This window comes from Cricetulus griseus, chromosome 5 (assembly GCF_003668045.3).
Source record: "Cricetulus griseus strain 17A/GY chromosome 5, alternate assembly CriGri-PICRH-1.0, whole genome shotgun sequence".
In the NCBI taxonomy this organism is placed as follows: domain Eukaryota; kingdom Metazoa; phylum Chordata; class Mammalia; order Rodentia; family Cricetidae; genus Cricetulus; species Cricetulus griseus.
This window is the reverse complement of record NC_048598.1, coordinates 101,112,920-101,134,133: the sequence shown is the minus strand read 5'-3', so window position 1 is coordinate 101,134,133 and position 21,214 is coordinate 101,112,920. Positions and strand designations below refer to the sequence as shown.

General features: G+C 55.8%; 3 protein-coding genes across 3 annotated transcripts; 2 read left to right on the top strand and 1 right to left on the bottom strand.

Moving 5' to 3' along the window:
• Positions 1–1,820: 1,820 nt before the first annotated feature.
• Positions 1,821–10,348, bottom strand: Reep6 (receptor accessory protein 6). The gene is made up of 6 exons (XM_027419371.2): positions 7,538–10,348; positions 4,243–4,336; positions 4,015–4,153; positions 2,853–3,021; positions 2,274–2,354; positions 1,821–1,998 (listed from the first exon to the last, which is right to left on the bottom strand). Exons 1-6 carry the CDS (start codon positions 7,650–7,652, stop codon positions 1,961–1,963), a joined length of 636 nt encoding a protein of 211 aa, XP_027275172.1. The 5' UTR covers positions 7,653–10,348; the 3' UTR covers positions 1,821–1,960.
• On the top strand, positions 8,471–18,810 carry Pcsk4 (proprotein convertase subtilisin/kexin type 4). The gene is made up of 14 exons (XM_027419367.2): positions 8,471–8,650; positions 8,917–9,021; positions 13,038–13,343; positions 13,634–13,710; positions 13,808–13,896; positions 14,096–14,268; positions 14,356–14,568; positions 15,567–15,667; positions 15,744–15,847; positions 15,920–16,037; positions 16,320–16,502; positions 16,652–16,776; positions 17,513–17,635; positions 17,762–18,810. Exons 1-14 carry the CDS (start codon positions 8,471–8,473, stop codon positions 17,902–17,904), a joined length of 2,040 nt encoding a protein of 679 aa, XP_027275168.1. The 3' UTR covers positions 17,905–18,810.
• Positions 18,811–18,976: 166 nt separating this feature from the next.
• CUNH19orf25 (chromosome unknown C19orf25 homolog) lies at positions 18,977–21,189 on the top strand. Its single transcript, XM_027419373.2, has 2 exons — positions 18,977–19,310; positions 19,866–21,189. The coding sequence occupies exons 1-2, from the start codon at positions 19,181–19,183 to the stop codon at positions 20,063–20,065; spliced, it is 330 nt and encodes a 109-aa protein (XP_027275174.1). The 5' UTR covers positions 18,977–19,180; the 3' UTR covers positions 20,066–21,189.
• The last annotated feature ends 25 nt before the right edge of the window (positions 21,190–21,214 follow it).

Here is a 21,214-nt window from a genome sequence, read left to right as displayed (position 1 = left end):
TGGCTGTGTTGTCCAGACTGAGAGAGGGAAGGAAGGGAGGGAAGGAGGGAGGAAGAAGGGAAAACAGAGGAGGGAGCCTCAAGGAACTGTCCAAAGAACCAGGAGTGATGCTGTTACAGAGGACCCAAGTTCAGTTCCCAGCATGCATGTTGGTGGCTCACACCTGCAACCGGTGCCTCTGGCCATCTCGGGGACCTCATGAACAGATCAACACAGACATATATAAAAATTAAAAATCTTAGAAAACCCCAAGACAGTCTGGTCTACAGGAGCTAGTTCCAGGACAGCCTCCAAAGCCACAGGGAAACCCTGCCTTGAAAAAAAAGAAAGAAAGAAAGAAAGAAAGAAAGAAAGAAAGAAAGAAAGAAAGAAAGAAAGAAAGAAAGAAAGAGAAAAAGGAAAACCCCGAGAAACGTTTATGGTCATATGAACAATGACATGGAGATGACTGGTCACCCTGGTTGGGGTGATCTCAATAAACTCCACTCCCAGCCAGACCTGGCCCATTGCATGTCTTTGGCTTGTAGCTGCCTGGTCTATCTGGAGTGAACACAAATACTATCTTTTCCTACGCAGGATGGCTTATAGCCATGATCTCAGAACTTGGGTGGCTAGGGTGGGAGACTACGTTTCTGGCCAGTCTGGGCTACACACCAGAATGCTATCTCAGGGAGGGAAAAGGGCATGGGTTTTCTTCATGGATTTTTCACATGTCTTGGGCCCTTTGGCAGGACTCAGGTAGGTGACTGTGCCTCCCCAACTCAGTTTCCTTGGTTCTTACCACATCGTTGATACTAATCCCTGACAGCCCTCCCAACAGCTCAGCTGACACATCTGTGGGCCTGAGCAGGTGATTTTATTGTGCATCGGAGGGTAGATGTTACACACGGGACCCTCAGGTGGTCTTGTTGAGGCTCCCGTGACACACGTATCACCTGGGATCCATGGGCAGGTTTTACGTGTGGGGGACCATGGCAGGTATTTGACTTTGTTCCTAGGGTGGGTAGTTGTTTTTTGTGGCTCTCAAGGACGGGTGTCTGACATGACTCATATGGTGCTTGAGTGGTCTAGCGTTTCATGTGGCTCCCGTGGGCAGGTGTGCACTCATGTCCCTAATATGCCAGGTGTTGTAAGAGCCAGCAGTGTCTCGGGCAGCGCAGCTGGTGATTGTAGCCTGGCCACTTACAGGTGATCTCCGTCGTGGACTCAGACATATAATCCAGAGAGGAGTCAGAGTGACAGGCAGACATGGGATCAGGCGCGGTGCTGCTGCCAGCCAGCTCTGAGGCCGGTGTCTTCTGACCCTGCTTGTTGTTCTTGGAACCCACATCCCCTGGCTCACTGGGGGCCTTATTGTCAGCCTGGTTAGGGTCAGGAGGTGGGCTAGGCGACTGGGCCCTAGGTGAGCCTTGGTTGGAACTACTGACATGCTGTATGGAGGTGGGTACCGACGTGGTGGCTGCTGCTGCCAATCGACTGGCCAGGCTTGATGCTGGGGCCTGAGGGAATTGTGGGTTGTTTCCTGGGTACCATACTGGTGTCCGAGCAGGTGCTGAGGACCGGGCTACTGGCTGGGAGGACCCCCCAGATCGCATGGCTGAGAGGGTCCCTGGTTGAGAGGGTGTACTGGGCAGTCGGGTACGCTGTGTAGGCCTAGAATTCACACTGCCCCTGCTGCGAGGGGCCCAGATCTTGTTGGGAACCTGGGAGTTGCTAGCAGCAGGGGCCAGCTGGGCCCGGGACGCAGAATCGGAACCTGGGCTGACTGGGGATGAGAACTGCCCGTTCATGGCTCGTGGCGGGCTTCCTACTATCTTGGTTGGGCTTGAAGTTCGGCGTTGGTTTTGGATCTCTGTCTGGGAGTCCGAGGAGGAGGAGTCCAAGGAGACCTGGGCGTCAGCTGTGTGTCCCTCCTCCTTGTCACTGGGCACAGGCTCCAAGCACAAACTGGCAGGAGACTTCAATTGTGTTTCAGGAGCGGGGTCTGGCTTGACTTGGCTGTGGAGCGGAAAGGCATGGTATGTGAGGGTGGACGCGACTGGCCGGGGAGCGGGAGGGAATGTGCCACCAGCTCAGTTGCAGAGGCAAGCTGGTCACCCATGCAGACATCTGAACACACACCCAGCACGCTCTGCCCCTGTGGGTGCATGCACACACTTGTCCAGGGATACCTGCAGTATGCACCATACATACGCACACAGATGCAGAACCACACACAACATAAACACAGAATGCACACAACCCCTGCATAGTCCCTCCTGGGCATTACATACGGTTCAGTTCCAGAGTGGTTGGGGGCTCCGTTGCTGATGCTGGGGTGATGAGAGCTCGGCCCCGGGCTAGGGCCTGCAGGACTGGTTCCCGACAGCCAGAGAGAGAGAGGCGGACAGTAAGAGAATAGCAGAGCTATGCAGGGGAGTGTAGCAAGAGTCAGGTGTTTCAGGGCAGGCGGATGGACAGACAGGCAAATCCAGGCAGGGGGACAGACAACAGAGACAGGGTCAGTTGAGACCCAGGAGCCAGCTGGGGCGGGGTGACATTGTCAGGCCTGTCATCCCAGCACTAAGGAAGGCAAGGTGACCCTCAGCTACTTAGTGAGTTGGAGGCTAGCCTGGGATACATGAAATTCTTTTTGTCTCAAAATAACTGAACAAGCCATGTGTGATGGCACACACCTTTAATCCTAACTGTTGTGAGGTGTAGATAGGCAGATCTCTGAAAGTTCCAGGCGAGCCTGGTATACATAGTAAGATTCTGTCTCAAAAAACAAACAAAAAACTACCCAAAGAGAAAACAAACACACCCCCCAGAATCCAGATCACACCCACTGGGCATTCACCCCTAGTACGCACCGTCCCGGGTTATTCCCGCTGCTATGTCCAATGCTCTTCCGCTTAGCTGGCTCACTGCGTTGTCGAGGGCCACGTGGTGTTTTAGAAACAGTGGTCGTATGACGCGATGGTACAGTATTAGAGCCCCGTTCCATGGTCCCGGGCTCATGCAGAATAACAGGAAGGCGCACTGTATGGGGACACACCATGCCATCACACAGGGCCGTGCCCCACACATGGGGACACATCACACTGTCACACAGGGCCCTGCCCCACACATGGGACACATCACACTGTCACACAGGGCCCTGCCCCACACATGGGGACACACCACACCTCACACAGGGCCCTGCCCAACACATGGGGACACACCACACCTCACACAGGGCCCTGCCCCACACATGGGGACACACCACACTGTCACACAGGGCCCTGCCCCACACATGGGGACACATCACACTGTCACACAGGGCCCTGCCCCACACATGGGACACATCACACTGTCACACAGGGCCCTGCCCCACACATGGGGACACACCACACCTCACACAGGGCCCTGCCCAACACATGGGGACACACCACACCTCACACAGGGCCCTGCCCCACACATGGGGACACACCACACTGTCACACAGGGCCCTGCCCCACACATGGGGACACATCACACTGTCACACAGGGCCCTGCCCCACACATGGGGACACATCACACTGTCACACAGGGCCCTGCCCCACACCTCACACAGGGCCCTGCCCCACACATGGGGACACACCACACCTCACACAGGACCCTGCCCCACACATGGGACACACCATACTGTCACACAGGGCCCTGTCCCACACATGGGACACACCACACTGTCACACAGGGCCCTGCCCCACACCTCACACAGGGCCCTGCCCCACACATGGGACACACCACACCTCACACAGGACCCTGCCCCACACATGGGGACACACCACACCTCACACAGGACCCTGCCCCACACATGGGACACACTACACCTCACACAGGGCCCTGCCCCACACATGGGACACACATCCTCACACAGGGCCTTCTCCCATATGGGAACACACCACACTGTCACACAGGGCCCTGCATCACACATGGGGACACACCACACTGTCACACAGGGCCCTGATCCAATTCTTTGCCCTTCCCCAATGGGGAAGATGGCCTGCTCACCTTGCCCGCGTAGTAGAAAGGGAACCAGAACAGGAGTAGATCGCTGAAGAACTCGACTAGGCCGAACAGAGCGTACACCACCCAGTAGGTTAGCCACACAGTGTCGTCTTCCTTGTTTGGACTCTCGATGGCTTTGACTCTGTCCAGATGGGAAGACACATATCTTCTTTGGTGGTCCCTGGGACTCCCAGAAGCCTCCCCACCCCTGTGGACTGCCTGCTCACTCACGAAGCATATGCGGGGTATACAAATCCGATGACATTGCACAGTAGAGCGGCCCCGTAGCCGAACAGAAGATACAGGCTTAGAAGGGCGAGGGCTCCTGTAAAGACAAGAGCAGCATGCAACCCTCCAATGCAGTCTGCAACCTGCACCTCCTTCCTGGTGAACCCTCGATCTCATGTCTGTTGTATGTCCCTCATGGGGTGGAAGTGCCTCAGAGCAGGCAAGGACCTCATTCAGCTCTGGGATGGGATTCATTTTTGGGCCAAGGGTTCTTTTTTCAGGCCTGGTGTTAGTGGCACATGCCTTTAATCCCAGCACTCGGGAGGCAGAAGCAGGTGGATCTCTGTGAGTTCAAGACCAGCCTGGTCTACAAGAGCGAGTTCCAGGGCAGCCTCCAAAGCCACAGAGAAACCCTGTCTTGAAAACAAAACAAAAAGTTATTTTTGTTCTTCTTCGAGATAGGGTCTCACAATGCAGTCCTAGCTGGCCTCAAACTCATGGAGAGCTGCCTGCTTTAGGCTTCTGCGTGCTGGGATTAAATGCAGGTTCTGCTGTGTTGGCTAATGTTTTTGCTTTTTTCAGATTGCGTCTTGCTTTGTAGCCCAGGCTGGCCTTGGACTCTAGCTCCTCCTATCTTGGCCTCTGGAGTGCTGGGATGACAGAGTACACCAGACGGTTCTTGGCTATGTAGTGAGTTCAATGCCAGCCTGGACTGTGTGAGGCCATGTCTCAAAACCCACTACCTAAAAAGGGTTGGAAGGTGACACAGTGGATAAAATGCTCATTGCAGCATAATGACTTGAGTTTGAATGCTCAGTAAATACCGAACAAACCAAACAACAATGGGCTTGCTGCAGGGTGCCTGCTACTCCAGCACTTGGAAGATGGTGACAGACACAAATGGATCGTTGGACCTCATTGGACAGTCAGTGTAACTGAAGTGATGAGCTACAAGTTCAGTGAAATACCATCTCCAGAGAAAGAGGAGAGTAGCCAGCCAGAGGGTTCAACAGGTAAAGACACTTGCCAAGTTATCAATCAGGGACAAGATTGCTCAAACAACTTGAAGGAAAAAACACTCCCCTCCCCCATGCTGGAAACCCCCCAAACAAACAAGGCAGCTATTCTTTGTTCTACAGTTTCACCTGATCAGATCTCTGCCCAAGGCTGGGCTATCCACGTGTAGGTGGTTTACTCACTCTCTCTCAGCACACTCTAGGGAATGGCCTTTTGCCCACTGAGACATTCTTAGCAATGAAAAGCCTGGGACTTGGCTGCCACTGTAAACTTGATGCTAGAAAGGCTCACCAGAGAGCTTTGGACATGTGGGAAGTGGTTGGGGGACCTGCGGCTTTATCTGCTCCAGTGAAGGTCAGGGACTGAGCTGGGGAGGTGGGAGTGGCTTATCTACCAGAGGGGACCTTTGCCCTGGGGAAGCCAGGACTGAGATGTCTCCTGCTTCCTCCCCCAGACTGCTATCTGCTGGGACACAGGCTTCTGTGTCTAAGGTCAGAGTCCCTGCCCCTCCTTCCACCTGTTCTGGGTCTAACCCTCCTGGACCTGAAGAGGAGGGGCCCCAGCTGGGTAGGGTGACCTTCCTGTCACTGCCTTGAGTCTAAGCTGCCTGCCACATTTAGTGCCTGGGGACACACAGGGTGACTTTTGGAGCAGCTGAAACCTAAGAATCTGTCTCTGTTAAGGGTCCTGAAGCAGGTGAGGGATGTCACCCTGTCTCTGGCATTGATGGGGGAAGGGCTGTCCCAGTGTACTAGTGCCCTCAATCTCTTTAACTGCAACCTCAGCAGGAAGAAGATAAGTGTGGACACTGTGACAGAGGGGGCCGGAGGTGGAGATGATGGGCAGTTTTCCAACATATCCCTGACTCTTGTGTCTCAGTTTCCTTCCTAGTGACATCCATGCTGTTCTCCTGGCCATCCCCTCCCAGGGTACTATGATGCAATTTCCCTAGTGATGTGGAAAGCCAGAACAGAGATTGCAGCCTGTACCTGGGGCCCGAACAGCGGGACAATGGACTGTCTCGAGTGCTGATTCATCCCAAAGAGAGGGACATTCTGGGATCTGGGCACAGATATCAGCATCACCCCATCACCCCTACACACACACACACACACACACACACACACACACACACACACACACACACACACACCCTGGGGTCTGGGAGCCCATCCTCCAGCTGACAAGAAAGTGAGAGTAAAGAACTCTTAGGATCTGTCTGGAGAAGGGGCTTCATGAACTGTGACACTAGTCCTTCACACAGAACCCCCACTGTCCTGTGATTCAGGAAGGAACTTCAGGCCAAGGCTGTGGGCTTCTGAAGACACAAAAAGGGGGCACACGAAAATCATTTTGGAAAGACACACAGGGACCCTTACCACACTTGCAGACAGAACCTGGAACTTGGATGGACCTACAATTGGGATGCTTGGGTGTTACCTCCCCCAGGCTCCCCACCCCCCAAACCCTAGCTGACACCTGAGATCAACAAATATTGACTCAAAGCTATTGTGTTGGGTCTAAGAGGAAGAGAGGCCCAGTGTAGGGTCAGTATTCATGTTAGAGAAATACATGGGGTCATTTCTCCATGAGAACATTCTAGAAGGAGTTGAGAACACGAAGGGGATTAACTGGGGGATGTCCCTTGTTTCTCCACCCACATAGGGGCCAGCTTGGCCACTGGAAAAACCAGACTTGCAGGGGCTTGGGGCCTGACCTGTAGCCAGGGCCCCAGGAGGAGGCAGGCTGCACCTGAGAGTGCTTTGGGACACTAGGTTGGCCTTTTCCAAAGACTTTGGAAGAGAGGCAGGCAAATTAAAGTCCCTCTTCTCCAGAATATAAAGTAAGACGCCACAGGCAGGTCAGATCCCCAGATAATGTCAGGGTCTATAGGGAACCAAACATGGTCCCCTTTCCATGGATGAGGACGCATGACATCTTGGTTTCCATTGGAGACACTTCCCAGAAAGGATGAGATCCTAAAGCCATGCCTAGGTGCCTAGAATCTCACGAGACCTTTCACCAGGTCCATCAGGGACCTGAGATATACATTCTTTCCAGGTCAGAGTCCCCAGGACCTCACAATGCCTAAACAGGGACCAGGGATACCGCACCTAGTCCTGAGTTTCCAGAGCCTCCCATAACCTCTCCCAGGGTGAGGGCACCCAAGGCTTCAAGGTGCCCATCCGGCACTTGGGCCATGCACCCTTTCCAGGGTCGAAACAGAGGACCTCGTGGTGCCCGTCGGGGACCCGCGACATGCACCCCTCTCCAGGCTTACCCGCGGCTAGATACCGCTTCTCTACACCGGTCCTGGCTTCGAGAGCCCCGAGCGCTTCGGTGGCTACGTTCTTCTGCTCTAGGAAACGCTCGAAGCGCTGGCGTAGACCGTCCATGGCGGTGGGCCCGCGGCAGGCCACTCAAGCACACCCGCAGCCTCGCGCACCGGCCCAGCCTACGGCGCACAGACTTCGCCTCCCGCGCGCGGCCAGGCCCCGCCCCCGACACGCTGCTTTCGGCCCCCGGCCCTGGCTCCGCCCCCGACCCCTGGCTCTGGCCAATGGGAGGGCAAGGCGGACAAAGGAGGTGGGGCCTGCCCCGTCTCCCCCGCCGCATCGCCCTCTGGCCAGGGCTAAGGCCCGCCGGGCCACAGGGAGGCTGGAGGGGGCGGGGCGCCAGGCTGCCGGTGCGTTGATTGGTCACGAGGAAGTGACTCGGTACTGATTGGACAAGCCGTAGATTATTGACGGAGAGCGATGAGGGTGGGTGGGACTAGCTGAGAAACAGGTGGGTGGGGCCAGGTTAAGACCAGCGCTGATTGGACAGACTAGAGAAGGCGGAGTTGATCATAAAGGAGGCGGGACTACACTGGAAGCAAACGATGCTGGTTGGAAGATGTGGAGAGGCAGGGCTGATTCTCTAAGGAGGGGCGTGGAAGAAAGTGGGCGGGACCAAATAAATGGTTGGGGGTATCCCTGTGATCCTGAACCTGCTCCTAAGGACCAGAAGGTGTTGCACTTGTACAAGTGGAGAAACTGAGGCTCCCGAAGGCTTAGGTCCGTGTGGATGTCTCTTCATGTGGGATAGTCCCACCCCTCATGGATGGGGGACGAGGGAACCGCAAGGCCCCTTGGGAGTTGAAAGCTTCGGGGTTGCTATGGTGTCCGGGATGGGGTGGCTTCCTGAGGCCCCGCCCCCCGCCCCGCCCCCCGCTATGCGGCCCTCCCCGACTGCGCTGTGGCTGGGTCTGGCTTTGGCTTTGGCCCTCCTGGCTGTGGGGTGGGCCTCACCCCGGGCCCCCATCTATGTCAGCAGCTGGGCCGTGCGGGTGACCAAAGGTTACCAGGAGGCTGAGCGCCTGGCACGTAAATTTGGCTTCATCAACCTGGGACAGGTGGGTGGGTGGGACCTGGATGGATGGGCCATGGGTGGGGACCTGGACGACCTCAGACCCGGACAGATGGGAGGGGGTCCCCAAGACCTCCCCGGATATGAAGAACGAACGTGTCTACGTGCCCCCTCCATATTCAATTTGGGATTCTGCGACCCTCAACTGGGCACCTGGTTGAGGTATATAATGCCGCAGAAACTGGACTCCATCCTTGGGACTGTATCAAAGGAGCCAGGTCCCAGCGATGCCCCTGTCCATCACATTCCCAGATCTTTCCCGACGACCACTATTTCCATCTACGGCACCGGGGTGTGGCTCAGCAGTCCCTGACCCCCCACTGGGGCCACCGTCTGCGCCTGAAGAAAGAGCCCAAGGTGAGTGAGCCCATGGCTGCCATCTCCTAAGGCCAACCAGCCACCTTCAGTCATTCTTATTGTGTCAAGTGGGGCCTGCTTGGGGACGTCATGTATGAGCATGACACCTACCACAACATGGCACTTGGGGGGCCACATACTGACGGCCCCTGCCCTGCTTCTCAAGGAAAGAGGTTCTCACACACTGGTCCTTCCCTGCTCCAAGCCATACGACGTAGGGAAGAGAATCGGTCCATTTTATCAGACTAGAAAACAATGCCCAAGGTGAGAACCTGAATCAGTGACTGTGCAGCCGAATCAGGAGTGGAGCCCATGGTGCTTTGTGTTATTTGGAAACATCCACATTAGATCAGTCCTCACAGGGAACAGCCCCTAAACAGTAGTCAAAGAATGGTATGGATTTGTGAGTGTGCAAGCCATAGAGGCTTACAAGATACACTGAAGAGGTGCTCACTTTGTGTGTCAGGAACTGTCTTAGTAACTGTCCTATTGCTGACACAAAAACGCCATGACCAAGGCAACCTACAGAAAGAAGAGTTTATTGGAGCTTACAGCGTCAGAGGGTGATTCCATGACCACCAACCATGTCGAGGAGTATGGCAGCAGACAGGCAGACTGGCACACTGGGGCAGTGGCTGAGAACTTTCACCCTCACCCACAAGGACGAGGCAGAGAGAACCTCTCAGTGACACACCTTCTCCAACAAGGCCACACTTCCCCAAACCAACTGGGGACTGAGCATTCAAATATAAGAGCCTGTGGGACCAGTCTCATTCAAACCACCACAGGGACCAAGTGCCTTTCAGAGGCCAAATCTTGACAAGAAGGAAGTCAAATAGATGGGGTAAAGAGAAGGAACAAGAGATGAGAGGCTATGGATGGGGTAGATGGACAGAGAGGTCAAGCCAGGTTAGCCAGGAGTGTGGCTCATCAGACCAAGCTGGAGGTGTAAGGAGAGGGGACTTGAGCTGGTTTGGGCTGGCAGAACAGCACTTGCAAAGGCCCTGGGGTGGAAGAGAACACATGAGCTCTTTCTTGGTTGTTAGTTGTAGCTAAGTGAGGAGCAGGTTGACTGCTGGAGGCCAGCAGGGCAATAGATTTGGTGATGTTGGACCAAGAGGGAGGTGGACAGGGGCTCAGGCTCAGTGGGTGGAGCACTTGTTCAGCAAGCAGGCAGTCCTGGGTTCCATCCCAGTGCTCTTAAAGCGATAGTGAAAACGCACACCTGTCATTGGTGGCAGGAGGATCAGGATTTCAAGGTCATTTTTGGCTGTGTGAGACCCTATCTCAGAAGACAGTGAGATGGCTCAGAGGGTAAAGATGGTTGCTCAGGGGCTGGAGAGATGGCTCAGAGGTTAAGAGCACTGACTGTTCTTCCAGAGGTCCTGAGTTCAATTCCCAGCAACCACATGGTGGTTCACAACTATCCCTTATGAGATCTGGTGCCCTCTTCTGGTGTGCAGATACATATGGAAGCAGAATGTTGTATACATAATAAATAAGATCTTTAAAAAAAAAAAAAAGATGGTTGCTCAGTCTGGCTGAGCTCTCGCCACCATCCACATAGTGGAAGGAGAAAACTGACTCCATGGTTTCTTTTTAAAAGACTTACTTGTTACTTCTGACTAACGTGTGTCATTAGTGTCTCTCCTGCTTGCTTACCCATGATGCACCACAGGCACGCAGGAGCCCTCGGGGGTCCGAAGAGGGCACAGGATTTACTTGGAATTTGTCTTAGGTAGTTGTGAGCTGCCATGTAGATGCTGGGAATTGAACCCTGATCCTCTGCAAGAGCGGCCTTTGCTCTTAACCACTGAGCCATCTCTCCAGCCCCAGTAGCTGTCCTTTGACCTCCATATATGCCGTGGTGCGCATACATACAGACACACAGAGAGAAAGGAAAGACAGAGGAGAGACACAGAAGGGAGAGAGAATATACAAATGTAAAACGAGGAGACAGACACTAGGAGGTAGTGGAAGTTGTGGACATGGGGATGGGGCCAGGGCTGTCCTGACCCAGGAAGAGTGTCAGAAGTTATAAGGTCTAGGAGATCTGCTCCAGCCCCTACCCAAGGTTCCAAAGGTGAAATGCTTCTCAGGAACGAAGGAGGGGTAAAAGATGTTACACACCACCTGACACACATGTTCTTCATGTGTTCTTTATTGTTCTGCTATCCTGTCCTGCCACCCTCCCGTTTCTACACACACACAATCAGCAATTCTCTGGCTCTAGCCAGGTGCAAGGCTACAGATTTTCAGGGTCCTAGAAACGGATACAAGTTTTACATGGAGCTGGGTGGTGGTGGCTCACGCCTTTAAACTCCAGAGGCAAAGGCAGGCAGATCTCTGTGAGTTCGAGGCCAGCCTGGTCTACAGAGCGAGTTCCAGGACAGCCTCCAAAACAATACAGAGAAACCCTGCCTCGAAAAACCAAATCTGTCAGCCCTTCTTTATGGCTCAAAGTGGAAGTGGTTAAGCTTCCAAAATAAACTTAAAGGAAAAGGGGGGTAAATTGTCGGGCGTTGGTGGCACATGCCTTTAATCTCAGCACTCCGGAGGCAGAGGCAGGCGGATCTCTGTGAGTTCAAGGCCAGCCTGGTCTCCAGAGCTAGTTCCAGGATAGGCTCCAAAGCTACACAGAGAAACCCTGTCTTGAAAAACCAAAAAAACAAGGGGGGGCCATAAATTAATAGAGAGGGAGAGACTAAGTCATTTGGGAAATTTAAGAGGGGAATACACGTGCTTTGATATTTTCTTAAATAAGACTAAGTAAATAAGCTGAATCATGAGCAAGGCAAGAATCAGCAGCTAATGAGAACCTTTTGGCTCTAAGGATTACATCCTATGCTATCTCTCATGGAAAAATACAAGCAGTAGACTTCTTGCTTCAATAGACTGAGGTAAAACTAAGTACAAAGAGTTAGGATTTGCTCTAAGGGACAGCACTTCCCTATCTGCTGGCAGAGTGGATCCAGGACACTCTCATTCTCTACCTCTCTGAGCACTATGGCTGAAAAACTTCAGACATGCCCTAATTCTTGTCCTTGGGCATCTGTGAATGTCTCAGTAGAGGTCTGTTTGCCTGGACACTAACACTGACCAACCATCTGCAAGGAAGGTAATTGGGATGGGGCAGACTTCTAAGTTTTATATAAAAAGAAATTATTGAGAGAGTAAGGTATTGAGTGTGATTACTTTCTTGCCAGAATCACCAATAGCTGGGGCGGGAGAGGAGTCATCCAATGCACCAATGCACAGGGAAAAATGTGCCCAGTACACGATTAACACACTGTAGTGCTGTGGGAAGAAATCCCCACACTGGAATGTGAGGGAAAGAGCTTTATACAAGAAGTCTGCCCTGAGCACAGCTGATACATTCAGAAGGCAGAATTCCTATCCCCTTGCTAAATAAAGTCTATGAGATGTGCATCTCAAGTGACAATATGCCTCCATGAGATGTGTGTGTCTGATGGGCTGACCCCTGAACTGTGCACTGAACTCTCACTGAATAATTCTGAGGTCCGTAGCAGGAAGTGATGGGTTTTCAAAAAGTGCTGCCCCGCCAGGAGTGAGTAGTGGCATACCCCTGTGACCCCACAGCATTCCAAATGTGGCCAGCTTGTCTAAACAGTGAGTTCCAGCCAGGGCTACACAGCACAACCCTGTCTCAAAAGAAAAACTAGTGCTGTGGGAGGAGCCAGCAGGACTTGGTGAGAAGGATCTAGAACAAGGAAGGAAGAAGGAGTAGGATTGGAACCAGAAGAGCAACACCCATCCATCCCAGTGTCATCATTCATGCATCCTTGGGCCTCAGCCATCTCTGAGAACACAGCCTGAGGCTCATGGAGGACCCAAAGAGCAGTCCAAGCCAACATCCCTGTCTCTTAGCAAGGACCTACATGGAGGTCCACAGCCCCCTGTCTACACCCCACACCCTAGGGGCAGTGACTGCTCTAGCCCCTGTCTACACCCCACACCCTGGAGACAGAGACTGCTCTAGCCTGTGCCCTCCGCAGGTGCAGTGGTTTGAGCAGCAGACTCTGAGGCGGCGGGTGAAGCGCTCCCTGGTGGTGCCCACAGACCCCTGGTTTTCTAAGCAGTGGTACATGGTGAGCACTTGGGATGGACTGAGTGGATGGGGGAGGGGACCAGCCTCCCGAGACCCACTGACCCTAGGTCCCTCTTTGTCACAGAACAACGAGATACAGCCAGATCTCAACATCCTGAAGGTTTGGAACCAGGGACTGACCGGCCGGGGAGTGGTGGTCTCCATCTTGGACGACGGCATTGAGAAAGACCATCCAGACCTCTGGGCTAATTATGTGAGTCTTTGGGCTGGAGAAATGGCTTGGTGGTTAAGAGCACAGGCTTCTCTTCCAGAGGTCCTAAGTTCAATTCCCAGCACCCACATGGTGACTCACAATTGTCCGTAATAAGATCTGGTGTCATTTTCTGGTCTACAGGCAGACATGCAGGCAGAACAGTGTATATATAACAAATAAATATTTTTAAAAAATTATGTGAGTCCTCCCATGAGTGGGGCAGCAGGGCAAGTCCCCAGATCTAGCCAGGCACACCTCATTCCATCTTTCTTTCCCTGCCTACCTTCCAGGACCCTCTGGCCAGCTATGACTTCAATGACTATGACCCAGATCCCCAGCCTCGCTACACACCCAGTGATGAGAACCGGTGAGCTAGGTGCTGATGTACCAGGTGTTCCCCAGGCCTGCAGAAATGCCAAAGCGGCTGGGACCCATGGATGCTTTCCTCCTTGCCCTGGAATCAGGCATGGGACCCGCTGCGCTGGGGAGGTGTCTGCCACAGCTAACAACGGCTTCTGTGGTGCTGGTGTGGCCTTCAACGCCAGAATTGGAGGTACCAGGGGTGGAGGCTGGGGAATGTGAGGATAGCTTGACCAATGGAGAAACACTACCCCAAACCCTTCCCTATTCCCACCACTGATTATTGGGCAGTGCCAGGCCCCAGGTTGAGGGTGACCAAAAGGTGGCAGGGAGGTGGCCTGGCAGGGCAACCAGTGTTGGTGCTGGCGCAAGGCCCACGACCACCCGCGCAGGCGTGCGCATGCTGGATGGAACCATCACCGACATCGTGGAGGCACAGTCTCTCAGCCTGCAGCCGCAACACATACACATCTACAGCGCCAGCTGGGGGCCCGAGGATGACGGCCGCACGGTGGACGGGCCAGGCATCCTCACTCGGGAGGCCTTCAGGCGTGGCGTGACCAAGGTGCACAGGGAGCGCACCCTTGGCGGAGGGTACCCGACCCTGAGGGTGGAGGGCTGACTCTGTTCTCCTGGGTCACTCCCCACCCAGGGCCGCCAAGGGCTGGGCACACTGTTCATCTGGGCCTCGGGAAACGGTGGCCTCCATTACGACAACTGCAATTGTGACGGCTACACCAACAGCATCCACACGCTATCAGTGGGCAGCACCACGCGGCAGGGCCGAGTGCCCTGGTACAGCGAGGCCTGTGCCTCCACGTTCACCACCACCTTCAGTAGCGGAGTGGCCACCGACCCACAGATCGTGAGCACCCAGCCCTCACCACAGGCCCCGCCCCTACAGGGACCTCACCAGGCCCCGCCTCCTCGTGCCCCGCCCCCAGGCTTCAATCAGGCAGAGGCCCCATCCCTTCAGATCCAGATCCCCAAGCAAGTCCCACTCCACAAGACATGGCCCACACAGGCCCTGCCCTTCCTGCCCCGGCTCGTGCTCACTGCTGCTCTGACCCCAGTGCAAGCCTAGAGGCAACTATGCCGACTCACTTGGCAACTCCCCTCTGCCTTCCTGGGCAAGATCCTTGCTACCTGTGTCCTCCTGTGTCTACCGGGAGGCCTCCTGCAGCCCGCCCCCCCCCCATGCGCCACCAGCTCCCAGGTCTCCTACCCCACACGTGACACATGGGGTCTGTGCAGTTGTGGCTCCTTGTCCCTCAGCACTTCTGTCCCCCAGGTAAGGGCCAAGGACCAGGGCTTAGGTGCTTGCTGAGGCTGACTTCAGAATCTTGGCACGTTTTTGTTTGTTCACTTTTTCTCGATAGGGTTTCTCTGTGTAGCTCTGGCTGTCCTGGCGCTCACTCTGTAGACCAGGCTATCCCGGAACTCAGCGATCTGCCTGCCTCTGCCTCCCAAAGGCTGAAATTAAAGGCTTGTGCCACCACGGCCAGCTGGTCTTGGTACTTTTTAGATGTAGGGCCCTTTGAACTCAATGCTCAGTGGTTTTGGAACCTAGTCCTTAGCAGTTTTAAATCTTGGTCCTCAGTCATTGTTGACTAAGTACTTGCTAAACTTAGTCGTTTGTGTTCACCATGTAGACCAAGCCAGCCTAGAAGTCACAGCTACGCCTGCCTTGCCCCACGAGTGCTGGGACTGAACGCCCGCATCACCAGGCCTAGGGCTTTATTACTTTTGAGCTTAGTCCTCAGCGTCTTCCTACTTTGTGAACGTAGTCCCTAGTACCTTCCCTACAAGACCTCCATGTGGGCCACGCACTGCGCTCAAGATCCCTCTTCTGTCTGTCCCCAGGTCACCACGGACCTGCACCACCAGTGCACCGACAAGCACACGGGCACCTCGGCCTCCGCCCCGCTGGCCGCTGGCATGATCGCCCTGGCTCTGGAGGCCAAGTAGGTGACCGTGGGGCCCCGCCCACCGCCCCGCCCCCACGGGCGGCGCCCGGCTCACCCGCCCTCGCCCCCCCAGCCCGCTCCTGACCTGGAGGGACCTACAGCACCTGGTGGTCCGCGCGTCCAGGCCGGCGCTGCTGCAGGCGGAGGACTGGAGGATCAACGGCGTGGGGCGCCAAGGTGCGGCGGGGCCAGGCAGGGGACCGGGGTGCCGTGCACGCAGGGCGAGTGACAGCTACCTCTCCCGCGCAGTGAGTCACCACTACGGCTACGGGCTGCTGGACGCGGGGCTGCTGGTGGACCTGGCTCGCGTGTGGCTGCCCACACAGCCTCAGAAGAAATGTGCCATTCGGGTGGTGCACACCCCCACGTGAGGGAGGCCCCTCCCACACCCTGTCCCCCGGGGAGGGCCAACTGGAGGGAGGCCCTGCCCACACTCCAAGGAGGCAGGTCCAGGTCTCCACCCTGCACGTTGTTGCAGCCTCCCTCCTCCCCTACGTCCCACCCTAGTCCAAGGCAGGGAAGAAGCCCCGAAGCCTCAGTTTACCCATCTGAGGAAGGAGAGTGCCCTCAGGCCCTTGGACCCCCCAGGCCCGCCACCCGGCGCCACCCGGCCCACGGCAGGCCCACAGGATCATCCTCACCTTACCAGCCCCATCCTGACTCGGATGCTGGTGTCGAAGAACGTGTCCGCGTGCTCCGATGGCTCGCACCGCCTCATCCGCTCGCTCGAGCACGTGCAGGTCCAGTTGTCACTCTCCTACAGCCGCCGCGGGGACCTGGAGATCGCCCTCACCAGCCCTATGGGTACACGCTCCACGCTCGTGGCCATCAGGTATGAGATCCTCCTAAGGGGCCCCGTGGGCGAGAGGAGCCCTGCCTAGCCTCCTGCAGGTGGTATCCTACGCGGGTGGGACTCAGAAGACACGTGTTAGACGCCACCCGTCCTGTCCTGTCTCTTCCCGCGCCACCTGCCGGCCACAGACCCTTGGATATCAGCGGCCAAGGCTATAACAACTGGATCTTCATGTCCACCCACTACTGGGATGAGGACCCGCAGGGCCTGTGGACCCTGGGCCTGGAGAACAAGGGCTACTATTTTAACACAGGTGAGAGAGCTGGCTGTGGCTGTGGCTGTGACTGTGGCTGTGGGCTGTAGGGCTGGGGGCCCTGTTTTAGTTGACTGTCAGCCACAGGTCCCAGGGGTTTTCTTGGAGAGACCATGCAATACTTATTTTAGCACACAGTAGACGTTGTTGCCTGGATGATGGTTGGGTCCCAGCCACCGGTGCACAGTAGGTGTTTAGTTATGGAGTAACATGAAGAGGGAGGATCTGGCCACTCCACTGGCACACAGTAGGTGTAGTACCATGGGGGAAGAGGGGATCTGGCCATTGGTGTATAGTAGGTATAAGGTAACCTGAAAGAAGTTAATGGGGGGGGGTTCTGAGCACAGTGGCACACATTAGGTGCAGTCACCTGAAGAAAGGAGAGGAGTCTGGCCATTGGTACACAGTAGGTGTGCAACAAGCTAACAGAATCATGGTGGTGGTCTGACCAGTGGTAAATAATGAGGTATTAACTACCTGAGGGATAGGATGAAATCTGGCCACTAATACACAGTAGGGGAATACACTTGGGAAATTGGGGAGTCTGGCCATTAGCACACAGCAGGTGCAGTTGTTCTGTGGAAGTAGGGGCCTCCAGCCACTGGCACAAGTAGGTGTGCAGCAGCCAGGCTCAGTTGATATGGGGCCCTGGGTGGGAGCCACTAAGGCTGGCTACAGAGCCTGGCAGGCCACCGACAGCCTGTCCCCCTCGGTGCCCACCGCGACCCCTGCCCAGGAACTCTGTACTACTACACACTGTTGCTGTACGGGACGGCCGAGGACATGACAGCGCGGCCCCAGGGCCCCCAGGTGACCAGCCGCGCGTGTGTGCAGAGGGACACAGAGGGGCTGCGCCAGGGTGAGTGGCCGCAGCGCATGGTCACTTGTCGGGGGAGGAGGCGCAGCGGCCCGGGATGGGTGGGCGGGCACCGGCTGCACCCTCAAGCTGCAGCCTCACCCCCATTTCCATTCTGTCCCTATACAGAAAGTCACATTCCCCCCGCCATCCTGGCCTGGCTCTGCCTCATCTCCAGCCGGCAGTGGTGGCTCTACAGCCACACAGAGCAGCCAGTGACCGAGGGACAGGCCAGCTGTCACCCTCCTATTACACCTGCTGGGGCAGCTTGACCAGTGACTACACTGCCTGTCCCCTGTCCCTCGTGCTGGGCAAGCTCCAGGGCTCCTCCAAGGCCTGCCATCTCTGGCGGCCACCCCGGCTACCGGTCCCAGGCCATGGTGCTGGCCCAGCTGGCCAGGACCTTCAGGAGACCCCTCTCGGCTTGAGGAAGGCCCACCCCCCTAGGCTAGACACCCCAATGCCCGAGACCCTGAAGGCTGGGGAGCCAGAGATGCCTGATAGGAAGGGCGGAACCCCAAGGCCCTGCTCCCAGGTTGGAATAGGACCTTGCCCCAGAAAGCCCTGGCAGGTCATCGGCAGGCCACAGCATGGGCCACAGCTGCTCCCAGTGGAAGAGCTGTCTCCTTACTCATTTTGGAGCAGGACAAGGGTGCCGTGGGCAGAGGTCAGACCACAGCCACCGACCATCTGTCCCTTCCCTGCCCCAGAACCGTCCACAAGCCCCGTGTCTGATCTCATAGTCTCATAGTTGGTAAATAAAAGTTAAATAGAAGATGTCACGTATGTGGTGTCCTTCAAGGCAGTGTGTGGACGAGAGAGCCCTGGTAGGAGGCCCACAGCCCACACCAGTGCAGGAGTACACACACCATGGACACCGTGTTCTTGAGCGTGTGGTAGTCCCCGCCCCCCCCCTCCTTGGTGGTTTTCCAGACAGGGTTTCTCTGTGTAGCTCAGGCTCTCCCGGGACTCACTCTGTAGATCCGCCTGCCTCTGTCTCCTGAGTGCTGGGATTAACAGCTTGGGCCCACCACTCAGGACAAGGGAGCACGGCTCCTGGAACATGTTATCCTGTGTTTGGGCACCATCCAGCATCTATTAAGCGCCCACTGTGAACCTGGCAGTGGTTAGTTAGCAACTCCTAGTTGCTGCCCGGCCAGGGGGACTTGAACTCATGCTCCCCACTCGCGGTCTAGGAGGCTGAGATCCCTTTGATACATTTGGAGGACTCCTAGGAACCTCTAGAACTAGGGCTCTTTAAGAGGGGGAGGGGTTCTCGAAGAGCGGAGCTGGAGTAGACCGGAAATGCAAGAACCAAGCGGCGCTCAAACCGGAAGCGGAAGTTGTGGCGGCCGTACAGGTTCTTGGAGCCGAGAAAGGCTGTAGGGATTTCTGGGGGCAAACTGAGGCCGAGTTTGAGCCAAACTGAGACCCCGAGAGGCGGGACGGCGAGACTGGGAATGGACCTCGGCGCAGGGCCGTAATGCGTGCGGGGTGGGAAAGCCAAGCAGAGAGGACCTGCAGTTAGCTCGCGCTCCTCCGCCTAAGATGAGCTCCAGGGGCAAGAAACGCGTGGTGCTGCCCACGCGCCCGGCTCCTCCCACAGTGGAGCAGATCCTGGAGGACGTGCGAGAGGCGCCCGCCCACGATCCTGTTTTTACCGCCCTGGCCCCGGAAGGTAGGAGGACGACTGAGTCGGGAGCAACCCTGATTGCAGCCACACCCCTAGGGACGCATCTTTTCTGTCACCGACCCTCTCTCACTCTGTCAAGTGGGGTCATCAAAGCAAAGCTGAGGGGCCCGCGATCTTGGTAACCTAAACCAACCCAGGAGTCTTGGGCAGGAGGATTGCTGTGAGTTCAAGACCTTGTCTCAGAGGGAAAAAGAAAAAAGCCCAATGCCCCGTGGTTCCTAAATGGAAATCTGGGGAAACAATACGTGAAGGAGCTGTTTTCTGCGAGTCCTGCCCTAGAATCCAGGAACCTAGGCAGTGCTGGATGGGACAGCAAGGCCAGGGTGGCTGGAGGGGTCCTGTCCTCTTGGTGACCTCCCAAACCCTGGGATTTTTCAGGCCTGTAACGGACTCATATTTTCTAGGGTTAGACAGGTCTCGTGTACCCCAGGCAGGCCTCCAATTTACTATGGAGCCAATGATAACCTTGAACTCCCAATCCTCCTGATGTGGAGTGAAGCTTGCTGGCCTGTGGGTGGTGACACTGTTTCTCCTCTCCAGACCCCCCAGATCCATCCCTAAGAGCCGAGGACCTTGAAGCCCAGCATGAGCAGATCTACCAACAGAGCCGGGCCTATGTGGCCATGAATGAGCGGCTGCAGCAGGCAAAGGACACACTGAGGCAGAAGTTCGAGAACCTTCGGCAGGCCGGTCAGAGGCTAGAGCAGGATGTCAGCCAGGTGACCTCAGCCACCTCCTAGAGCCAAGGACACCTGAAGCCCTCCATCCAGGGCAGGCACCCTGGCTGGCTGTCTACCAGAGGCTCTGGATCAACATCTGCTGCCCAGCATTGTACTGAGGGGTCCTTGTGACCCTCTTGGAAGGCTTTGGGTCTTGGTTTCCTCTTCCATCCATGGTGGCCTCTAATTTGTGGTGGGACTTAGGGATGTGGCCACCTCCTTATTCATGGGGGTACTGGCCTGGATTGCATCAAAGACTTGGCTGGATGTTGGGGCCCAGAGCCAGCCTGCCTTAGGGTGACCAGCCCTCCACCGCTGTGCTCTGGTCCTGGTTAGCTAGGGTCTCCATCCCCAACATCCATAGCAGGCCAGAACCAGTATGTCCGGTGTCACCTTGGTTGACTACCCTCTTCCTAGAGCCAAGGCTGGTCCTGCAGGGTCCTGTGGCCTTCTCTGCTTTCTGGTCCCAGAGGAACTCGGCAAGCAGGGTTTGGTTCTGGGGAGTTCAGAGGCACAGGAGGAACCCAAAGGCAGAGGGTAACATTTGCAGGGATCTCTGCAGGTTCCCATGTCATGCAAGCTCAGCTGGGTACCCACAGGACTCTGGTGTGGTGGACCTGGGGTTCAGTTGGCCTTGCTGAAGACCCACCACTCCTGAGTGGACAGGCTTCATTTCTGGAACATCAGAGAGTTGATTCTGGAGCTTACACCTCCCCTGAGCTGGACTCACTGGGGCCCAAGTCCACGCCAGCCCTTCATGCCCTTGGCCATCCTGGTGCCTTCTCATGCCCCAAGCTGGCCTGCACTGTGTCAGAAACGGCCTTGGCTTGTGGCCAACTTATTCCTGCCATTCCCCATTCCTAATAGTCACAGAGACCTGTTTACTCTGGGTTTCCCATCCCCAGCTCCACAGTTGGTCAGTGGCTGTTGTCTGAGAGCAAATGGCCAAGTATGGCTTGGCTGACCCTGAATTGACCTTGGCTCTAGCATGTGAAGACCTGTGCAGTGTCCAGTCTGTGGAGAGCTCGGGTCCATGCTCCAGTGCCTTGTGGGTTTGGACTGTAGCTGCAGTAGAAGGTTCTGGAATGGCCTCCCCCCTCCAGAGCCCATGTTGAAGATTAAAGCCTTGGGCAGTCACAGAGCAACTCGGTAGCTTGCTTTATTAACGAT

Bases quoted from the DNA above. Each gene is read 5' to 3' on its own strand.
- Reep6 (XM_027419371.2), bottom strand. From the start codon at position 7,652: ATGGACGGTCTACGCCAGCGCTTCGAGCGTTTCCTAGAGCAGAAGAAC. The intron at 4,154-4,242 runs GTGAGTGAGCAG...CCATCTGGACAG, and splicing joins GTATACCCCGCATATGCTTC to AGTCAAAGCCATCGAGAGTC. The intron at 3,022-4,014 runs GTGAGCAGGCCA...GTCCCCATACAG, and splicing joins CTTTCTACTACGCGGGCAAG to TGCGCCTTCCTGTTATTCTG.
- Pcsk4 (XM_027419367.2), top strand. From the start codon at position 8,471: ATGCGGCCCTCCCCGACTGCGCTGTGGCTGGGTCTGGCTTTGGCTTTG. The intron at 9,022-13,037 runs GTGAGTGAGCCC...TGCCCTCCGCAG, and splicing joins GCCTGAAGAAAGAGCCCAAG to GTGCAGTGGTTTGAGCAGCA. The intron at 14,269-14,355 runs GTGCACAGGGAG...CTCCCCACCCAG, and splicing joins TCAGGCGTGGCGTGACCAAG to GGCCGCCAAGGGCTGGGCAC.
- CUNH19orf25 (XM_027419373.2), top strand. From the start codon at position 19,181: ATGAGCTCCAGGGGCAAGAAACGCGTGGTGCTGCCCACGCGCCCGGCT. The intron at 19,311-19,865 runs GTAGGAGGACGA...TCTCCTCTCCAG, and splicing joins TACCGCCCTGGCCCCGGAAG to ACCCCCCAGATCCATCCCTA.